At 46.0% G+C, this 9,972-nt stretch overlaps 1 protein-coding gene across 1 annotated transcript; it reads right to left on the bottom strand.

The window, feature by feature from the left end:
• Nucleotides 1-616: 616 nt before the first annotated feature.
• On the bottom strand, nucleotides 617-4,520 carry LOC311132629 (chromatin accessibility complex protein 1-like). The gene is made up of 3 exons (XM_084165871.1): nucleotides 4,306-4,520; nucleotides 2,447-2,570; nucleotides 617-2,339 (listed from the first exon to the last, which is right to left on the bottom strand). Exons 1-3 carry the CDS (start codon nucleotides 4,456-4,458, stop codon nucleotides 2,260-2,262), a joined length of 357 nt encoding a protein of 118 aa, XP_084021997.1. The 5' UTR covers nucleotides 4,459-4,520; the 3' UTR covers nucleotides 617-2,259.
• Between the last annotated feature and the right edge of the window lie 5,452 nt (nucleotides 4,521-9,972).

Below are 9,972 nucleotides of genomic sequence, written 5' to 3'. Positions count from 1 at the left end.
GATTGATGCTATGTTGTGTTTCTAGTATAAAGGAGCACATTGCCAACACAAAGGACTCCATCAATGGGAAAGAACACGTGGCATCCCTCCTAGAGAAACAGTTCTCTAGCCTAGAGAAGTCTTTACACATCATGCAACTCCGACTTGAAAAACTAATGGCACAGTGAATTATATGTTCTTTAGGCTTTTTACATTGAATGAACCGTACCATCATGCAATATATCCCACTAGCAATGCATGCAGACTCAGGGTAGGAAACCCTGTACAAAGCAAGAGGTGCACTTTCTCTGTATATGTACTGTACTCTTTGTCTTTTATTCCTCCATAGCGTCACATTCCTATTAGGTGTATTTTAATCACATGTATCTAAAACACAAACTACATGCAAAGCCTACAGCATCAGGGAGATTTTGATGTCAATAAAATCTATTTTTATACTCCCAGCCTGCAGATCTGTACCATAAAGAGATTTTTTATTGAATTAAGTACAGCTGTGTGTGACACTCATATAGTGTATGGTATAACATTGTAACATTTATGTAAATGCTTTGTTGCAACAAGGTGAAAACTTGTATCTACAGTAATTCAACAGAAATAGGGAATAATGAATAGTCTATAGAATGAACAGGATTTTATTTTCATTAACAAAGCTAAGGTACAAAAATATACAAGGTGGAACGAAATTGCTGTTATTCACTCTTGTAGAAAATATATTCACAGCTGTTAATGTAACTGTCCAGTGTTTCCTGATTTCTATTAAATATGACATATCTACAATATGAGTGATTGTTTTCCTTCCAAAAAATTGCTATGTATGTTATTTCAAGTACCCCAACAACAGAATGGTGCAAGTAGATTGGCCAGCTCATCCTCCTGAGGATGACATCATCCTCTGAGGAAATAACAAGTATTTTTTTTAAACATCAGTTTGAGATATAATCTAAATTGCATACTCCTCGTGTCCTCTCTCCCTTCTCAAAACCCATTGGAAGAGAAGGTCAACAGGGCTGGACCTCTGGCTTTCTCATCCAATGGAATTTGAGAAGGTGAGAAGAGGATGCGAGGAGTATGCAATTGAGATTCTCCCAAGTTTGAGGTGGGGTTTTTGAAGTGTATTTTCTTCAATTTATGCTTTGGCCACATATGAGTATAGGGTGAGTCAACAACATTTATTTGGGTATGAGTTAACAGAATATGAATTTTTAAAAGTTTGGTTTTCATTGGACAGTTAGGCTACTTAGTTCAGTCCATTCTTTCCATTCTAGAGACAGCACATGCTAGCAGTTACAGGACCCTGCTTTGTAGTACAACTGCACAAACACACAGTAGCATATTTAGACTAATTCAATAAATGTAGTATTAAGTCTGTATGATGATTTCACATGAAATCGTCACATGAAAACCAAAAAATGTGGCAATGCCTACTGTAGCGTAACTTACATCACAATCTGAGAGGAGCTGTTACAAAAAAATTAAATAAGAGAAGATTAAATCAGTGCTGCCTGCAGCCACCCAGGACTGAAACTACCTATGTTTGTGACTGAATAGTATAGAAAATAGATCACACTAAACACAGTAAAAACCTAAAGTCTCTTTCTATATTCCTTAGTCACATACCCTATTCAAATGTTGCTAAAAGAAAATCGGTTTGCATGTCTATATTTCTGCAGATTTCATTGAGTATATGAATAAAAGGAATAAAAAGTCAAATATCAAGTAGAGTCTGCATTAGCAAAGACTGTGCATAGGTGTTCCTCTTTATAAAAGGATACAACCAATGAGCCAAATTTTCTTTGACCCGAGAACTGCATCGCTTGTATGGAAGACATTGTAAAAATATTAAATACAAATGCACCTGATCTGTTCACCCTTTGCTTCAAGGTTTCCTGTAAAACATAATGCCCAAAACAAATGAAAGCCCTCATCTCTGTGACTGCACTATTTGCATCAGCTGGTATTAAAACCAGGGCGAGTACATGGTCAACATATAATTATGATTTGAACGCTTCATCTGTAGTCATTACACATACAGATTCTTTCTGACCCAAAACTGGATGCTCAGGATCCGGATGACTGGGCAACTTAATTGTAGTAAACATAATATGCTCTAGTAAATCTCAGAGATCAAGATGTAGGCCTACACAATGCCATTGCATGGAAGTGGTATGGATGTGGTCTCCTTTAGGAATGAGCTGGAGAAAAAGATTCAACAGACTACATGCTAGCAATACAACCAATATTGCTGTAGGGGTTGTTGCTTCAATTGTCTGCTTCCTCAATTGGATTTTCCTCTAGAAGCTTCAGGTAATCCCGAACCAAGATCTTCTTTGGTAGGATATCTGCAAACGGTATACGGAACAGATTTACTTTATCTCAGTGTCATGATCATCCATGTTCAGAGAGAAGAGAATGGCAGTTACTGGTGGTGGTGACAATAGTTCTGTACCTGTGAGAAACTGAAAAGTCTCTGTCTCCTCAACAGTATTGGCCAGATCACTGTACGAGAGTGTCTTGTCTTTCCCTGATCCATTGTTGAACGAGGAGAGAGCTAGGTGCTGAACAAACAGTTCCTAGAAGAGAGATGAATCAAGTTATTACACGGGACAGTTCCCATTTATTAACAGTGACATCATTAGGATGGAGGGCAGTCTTTTATTTACACGGCTCTGAAGGAGGATACACTACAGCCACATAAAATCACATTCTATTGGTCACCTACACATATTTCACAGATGTTATTGCAGGTCTAGCGAAATGCTTCCTAGCTCCAACAGTGCAGTAGTATACCCAACAATACATGCAAATCCCAAAAATGTAAATAAAGTAATTAAGAAATATTAGAAAGAGCAATGTCAGAGTCTGGAATATAAATATATATGTATATGATGTGTTTATAGACATTCTGGACAGTATATGAATAGAAACGGTAGGGACAGCAGTAGTTATATAAGGTGAGCCTTGACTACAATACAGTATATACATATGAAGTGGGTAAAACAGTATGTAAACATTACTAAAGTGACCAGTGTTCAATGACTATGTACATAGGGAAGCAGTCTCTAAGATGCAGGGTTGAGTACTAGGTGGTAGCCAGTAGTAACAGTGACTAAGGTTCAGGGCAGTGGTACTGGGCTGAGGCCAGCTAGTGGTGACTATTTAACAGTCAGATGGCCTGGAGATAGAAGCTGTTTTTCAGTCCTCCACGGTCTCTGCCTTCCACATGGTAGCAAAGATTAAAACGTTTTTGTCTACCAGCCACTGTGGCAGGTAGATACAGGCAGTTTTGCTGCGCGAGATGGGATAGATTTAACGTTAGGATTCAGATCTTTGTGCATAACCAGATAAGAAACAAAAACGGCAGAAATACTTTGAAAACAGCAACTTCTGCATTTATTTTGATATAAACCCCAACGTGCCCATACTTGACTATTTTTTATTAATTACTCGCACTGTTGAGCCCCGAGTGTGACCCCCCCGCCAACATGGCTGCTGAATTAGACATTCTTACCCGCCAATGACAGAATCTACCCGCATTTGGCGGGTGTTAATTTTAGGCACTGCATTAACTACAGGTTAAATTTACACCCTATTTTCGTTGAAGTTACAGCCAAAGATATTTCCACTTTCTGTGCAACAACAGTAATGTCACTTCGGGGTGTGGTGTCCAAGTCAACGTTGCTAATTATGCTGTGATGATAAGAAGTCCGCTTACACTGTTCTTTGATTATAAAGATTTATTGTATCAAAGTTCACAGTATTAATTTACAGATATCTGCAGTTATATCTGGAGAGAAACGGCCAATCTGTTGATCCAATATGTTGTCTCCTCCCTTCTTTGTTTACGACATGGTATTTATATCCTATGTGACATAGTATGGCGTGATTTTAATAAACCAATCCCCGGCTTTCACATATCTCCAAATGTCCTCTATTCCAAGAAACCTATGTAGCAATGCTTTTCCAAATGCTTCAGCAAAGCAGAGTAAAGTTCATCTATTACACCATTTGCAAACATCAGCTAAATCAATAGACCTTCAGACACTACAGGGGCTAACGTTAGTTAGCTAGCTAACTGTTACAACCATTCAGGGTTAGTTAACTACCTTAACTAGTAAACTTCACGAGATTGAAGTTCGAGCTAATGAAAGTAGCTAGCTAGTACTGTCTGTATATGTATACATTCATTTCAGACCTTACTGCAAAATTACCTTGTAGGCCTAGCTAATACGTAACGTTAGCTAATATAGCATTAGCTAGCTAGCATAGCTAAGCCAATAAACAAACAGCCGACTGAACTAAACTTACTGTTGCTTTGGTGGTGAGGAGAAGAGCCTCTTGGTTGATGCTTGAGACGTCGGGAGAACTTTTCATGATCAGTTTTACACGAGTCATTGGAAGAGAGATGCCTTTGCTGTTAGATGCATGATTCACTTTCTCTTCCACGTTGTTGCCAGACATCTTGATTAGGCTGTTTCTCAGTAGTAAGGGCACACGGTTGATAAAAAGTTGTGAGGAGCGGAAGTTCCCCGCTACTTTTAGAGCAGTGACGTAGGCGTGATACGTTTTTTTCTCTCTCCATTTCCCCCCAAATCCGAAACAAGTATCTCTACCAGTAGAGCAGGGTTCCCCAACTGGTGACCTACGTGCCAAATCTGACCCGGCATCAATATTATTTGGCCACCCCAAAGGCCGCCAAATTAATTATATTTTTTTCTCAAAACAAATATACAATATAAAAATAAAAATAAAGGACCCGAGATGCAAAAACTTCCAAATGCAATGTCCCAAGAAGGAAGTTACCCTACCTAAATAAGGCAAAAGTTACATTTTAACTTCATTCATGAGGAGAGAGAATGCAGGAGACTAACTAATATAGCAGGCAGCGGACCATTCGGTGGTGCTGAAACGTAAAGCTGCAACCGCAGTGTAATCAATAGGAGGTGAACAGCGCCTGGTGCTGAAAATATAGCTAACTTGTTATGCAAGTATTGCAGAGCAACAGATGGAGAAAACCTACACCAGTCCAGTTATTCATTTAAACAAAAATCTTCATTTTAATTTGACTTTACAAACAACAAGAGGGCTTAATTGGAGTCTATTGCTTCCGAGCCTAGGCCTATATAAAATAACTTAACTGGCTGAGGTAGGCTATGAGGCTTAACAGCATCTTTCACAATAAAAAACGCTATGGCCTTATAGAAGTGGGATTTTTTTTATGAGGCCTACTTACAATTGCAACTGGCCAAAAATGTAGCATCCTACATAAAACAATCATTTAAAGAAAAAAAGGCGATGTCTGTGATGTGTTGGTGTTGAAGGAGTCAGGCGCAGGAGGGTAAATCACAGAAAAAACAGGCTTTAATCTGCAAAATACAGGTTTACGGAGAACTGCGTCAAACACACTCCAGGGCACAAAACAGGTGCACTGGAAAATACAAGGCACACGGGAAAATACTCCCGTCGAACAAAATACACGAGCTCCACCGAGCTTCACTAACCTTCACAATAAACAATCACCCACAAGGACAAGGGGGCAGAGGGAACACTTATACACAGACTAATTAAGGGATTAGAACCAGGCGTGTGTGATAATGAGACAAGACAATTGTGATGATGATTGGGGCGGCAGTGGTTAGTACTCCGGTGACGACGAATGCCGAAGCCTGCCCGAACAAGGAGGGGAGGCAGCCTCGGCCGAAGTCGTGACAGTACCGGTTGGTAACCTAAAACACATTGGAATGGTGTTAGGTTAGTAGAGGAGTGGCGGAAAGAGTTCTGGGCATATTCTTCCCATGGCAAGAACACCAACCACTCCCCTGGCCGGTCCTGGCAGTAGGACCGCAGGAACCTACCCACATCCTGATTTACTCGTTCCACCTGCCCATTTGACTCGGGGTGGAACCCAGAGGTCAGGCTGACCGAGACCCCCAAGACGTTCCATGAACGCCTTCCAAACCTTGGACGTGAACTGGGGACCTCGGTCGGACACGATATCCTCTGGCACCCCGTAGTGCCGGAAGACGTGAGTAAACAGGGCCTCCGCAGTCTGCAGGGCCGTGGGGAGACCGGGCAGAGGAAGGAGGCGGCAGGACTTGGAGAAGCGGTCCACAATGACCAGGATGGTGGTGTTACCTTGGGAGAGGGGAAGATCAGTCAGAAAATCAATACTAAGATGAGACCATGGTCATTGTGGAACTGGTAATGGTTGTAGCTTACCCGTTGGGAGGTGCCTAGGTGCCTTACTCTGGGCGCACACTGAGCAGGAGGAGACGTACACCCTCACGTCCTTAGCCAAGGTAGGCCACCAGTACTTTCCGCTCAAGCAGCGCACTGTACGGTCGATACCTGGGTGACCAGAGGAGGGTGACGTGTGTGCCCAGAAGATCAGACGATCACGGATAAGAGCAGGCACATACCGCAGCCCAGCTGGACACTGCGGTGGAGATGGATCTGTGCGTAATGCCTGCTCTATATCCACGTCCATCGCCCATACTACCGGCGCCACAATGCTGGAGGCCGGGAGTATGGGGGTGTTGTCTTTGGGCCTCTCCTCTGTGTCATACAGCCGGGACAGTGAGTCTGCCTTCACGTTCTTCGTACCCGGAATGTATGATAGTGTAAAATCAAACCGGGTGAAGAATAGGGCCCACCTGGCCTGGCGAGGATTCAGCCTCCTCGCTGCCCGGATGTACTCCAGGTTACGGTGGTCCGTCCAGACGAGGAAAGGGTGTTTCACCCCTTCGAGCCAATGCCTCCACGCGGTCAAGGCTCGGACAACAGCCAACAGCTCCCGATCACCAACGTCGTAGTTCTGCTCCGCCGGGCTGAGCTTCTTAGAGAAGAAGGCACAGGGGCGGAGCTTGGGTGGCGTACCCGAGCGTTGAGACAGGACAGCTCCTATCCCAACCTCAGACGCATCCACCTCCACTACGAACAGTAGTGATATTTCGGGGTGGGCCAGTACTGGGGCTGAGGTGAACAGACCCCGCAGTTTGCTGAAGGCCAGGTCAGCCTCAGCAGACCAGCGGAGCCGGGACGGCCCACCCTTCAACAGGGAGGTAATGGGAGCTGTGACCTTGCCAAAGCCCCGGATAAACCTCCGATAGTAGTTGGTAAAGCCAAGGAAGCGCTGCACCTCCTTAACCGTGGTTGGAGTCGGCCAATTACGCATGGCTGAAATGCGATCTCCCTCCATCTCCACACCTGAGGTGGAAATGCGGTATCCAAGGAAGGAGACGGACTGCTGGAAAAACATACACTTCTCTGCCTTAGCATAAAGGTCATTTTCCAACAGTCGGGCCAGCACCTTGCGAACCAGGGACACATGCTCGGCGCGCGCAGCGGAATACACCAGGATGTCATCGATGTAGACCACTACACCGCGACCAAGCATGTCCCGAAACACCTCGTTCACAAAGGACTGGAAAACTGAGGGAGCATTCATCAAAACATAGGTCATAACCAGGTATTCATAATGCCCCGTGGTTGTGCTGAATGCTGTCTTCCACTTATCTCCCTCTCGGATACGCACCAGGTTGTACGTACTCCTGAGATCTAATTTGGTGAAGAAGCGTGCCCCATGCATTGATTCAATCACCGAAGGAATGAGGGGAAGAGGATAACTAAATGTTATCGTCTCCCTGTTCAGTGGTCGATAATCAATGCACGGGCGCAGACCTCCGTCCTTCTTCTTCACAAAGAACAAACTCGAGGAGGCAGGTGAAGTGGAGGGACGTATATACCCCTGGCGCAGGGACTCGGTGACATAGGTTTCCATAGCCACCGTTTCAGCCTGTGACAGGGGGTATATATGACTCCTGGGAGGTACAGCATCTACCCGGAGGTTTATTGCGCAATCCCCCGCCCGATGAGGTGGTAATTTAGTCACCTGCATTTTAGAGAACGCTTGCACCAGATCGAGGTATTCAGGGGAATACGCACGGTGGAGGTACTGTCTGGACTTTCCACCGTGGTTGCGCCAACGGAAACATCTAGACACCTACCCTGACACTCTCGCGACCACCCTGTGAGAGCCCTCTGCGGCCATGAGAAGGTGGGGTTGTGGAGTGCTAGCCAAGGGATACCTAATACCACAGGGAAAGCAGGATATTCAATAATCGAAAAAATTACCTGCTCAAAATGAGTCTCCTGGATGATCATGGTGACTGGTATCGTGACTTCCGTAACAATCCCGGACCCTATTGGTCGACTATCGAGTGCTCTGATGGGGAGTGGAATGGATAGGGTAACCAATGTTATGCCTTGACGGCGTGCGAATGCCCTGTCCATAAAGTTCCCAGCTGCGCCTGAATCGACTAACGCCTTACACTGGGGAACTACCATGAGATCGGGAAAGTGGATAGGTAGGGTACAGTGCGCAGCAGAGGGCTCTGAACAAGTGTGGGTGTTCGATACCTGGGGTGATGCGTGAGTGCCCTGCCTGCCACCTCCTGGCCCAAAAGAACGTTGACTACGACGTGTGGTGTATTGTCCCTTCGTGCCACCAGAGTGGCACTGTCGCTGTCCTCCTCCGCTCTCTCGGCCGGCGGCTCCAACCAGCTCCATCGGCTCGGGATCCGAGTCGTCCGGGGTGGAAACGTGCAGACCCCTACCAGGACGTCCTCTGGCTGCCAGCAGGTTGTCCAAACGAATGGCCATGTCCACCAGTTTGTTGAAGGACAACATGGTGTCTCGGCAGGCTAGCTCCCGTCGGACACCTCCCGCAGACGGCACCGGAAATGGTCGATCAGGGCCCGCTCGTTCCACCCGGACCCCGCAGCCAGCGACCGAAACTCCAACGCGAAGTCCTGAGCGGTCCTCGTCCCCTGCCTCAGATGGACCAGTCGCTCACCCACCTCTCTACCCTCGGGCGGGTGATCGAAGACCAAGCGAAGACCAAGCGAAGACCAAGCGAACTCGCTGTAGTCCTCCAACGCGGCTCCTCCCTCGTTACACACTGCGTTGGCCCACTCCAAGGCTTTCCCACAGCGGCAGGAAATGAGGATGGACACCTTCTCCCGCTCCGATGGTTCCGGCCTGATGCTGGCGAAGTAAAGCTCCAATTGGAGGAGGAATCCCTGGCACAGCGCCGTCGTCCCATCAAACGCCCGTGGTTGGGATATCTGGATCCCTTTGGCCAGCTGGTCTCGACAGATCGGCTTCTCTCCTCTCCAGGCATTGGACGACCTGAAGAACCCGATCCATCGCTTCCCCCAAGCTGGCCAGCATCGTGGAATGCTCCTGGACCCGTGCCACGACTCCAGGCATGCGCTCTTCTCCCGCTGACTCCATATTTCGGGTGGGTGATTCTGTGATGTGGTGGTGTTGAAGGAGTCAGGCGCAGGAGGGTAAATCACAGAAAAAACGCTGAAGTCTGCCCGAACAAGGAGGGGAGGCAGCTTCAGCCGAAGTCGTGACATTCTGTGTCTGAATGTCTGCATCGGGATAGCCTGCTCCTTTAACGACAGAAAATACTGTCAGCTTGAGACCTAAATATCCCTGGATAAGCACTCACAATAATGTAGCATCCTACAATCAGCTCAGTTTGAATTGCGGCCTCATCCAGCGAGGGTATCGTTTTCTTAGCAAGGGAGGATAATTCTCCACCTGGGCGGACTGTGAGAGGATCACGAACAAACGCAATGATATCCTTGGGCATGCTGTAGTCTTCAAATCTGGTGGAGAAGTTGTCCCTCAGCTGCTTGATGAAATCTTCCATCACCTCTGTCAATGCTGCGGCCTGGTCCCTCTGCCTTCCAGATGACAAGTCCAAATCGGCCAAATCAGCCAAAAAAGCTGTGTGTGTGTAGTTTGCGGTTAACGCTTCAATTTTTTCTGCGTCGGGCCTCTGTCTGGGGCGGGAAGGCCACTTTGAAAGTTCAATGGTTAGATTTATAATGACGTCTGAGATTGAATTATTTGTAAACAGCGACATTTTCATTGCAAATAAGACACTACTGACTTAAAATATGT

The sequence above is a fragment of the Coregonus lavaretus genome, assembly GCF_964263955.1.
Source record: "Coregonus lavaretus genome assembly, chromosome: 7".
Lineage (NCBI taxonomy): Eukaryota > Metazoa > Chordata > Actinopteri > Salmoniformes > Salmonidae > Coregonus > Coregonus lavaretus.
The sequence above is the reverse complement of the archived record's forward strand: the minus strand, read 5'-3'. Positions and strand labels throughout refer to the sequence as shown.

Bases quoted from the DNA above. Each gene is read 5' to 3' on its own strand.
- LOC311132629 (XM_084165871.1), bottom strand. From the start codon at position 4,458: ATGTCTGGCAACAACGTGGAAGAGAAAGTGAATCATGCATCTAACAGC. The intron at 2,571-4,305 runs GTAAGTTTAGTT...TCTCTCTTCTAG, and splicing joins TCCTCACCACCAAAGCAACA to GAACTGTTTGTTCAGCACCT. The intron at 2,340-2,446 runs GTACAGAACTAT...TACCGTTTGCAG, and splicing joins GACTTTTCAGTTTCTCACAG to ATATCCTACCAAAGAAGATC.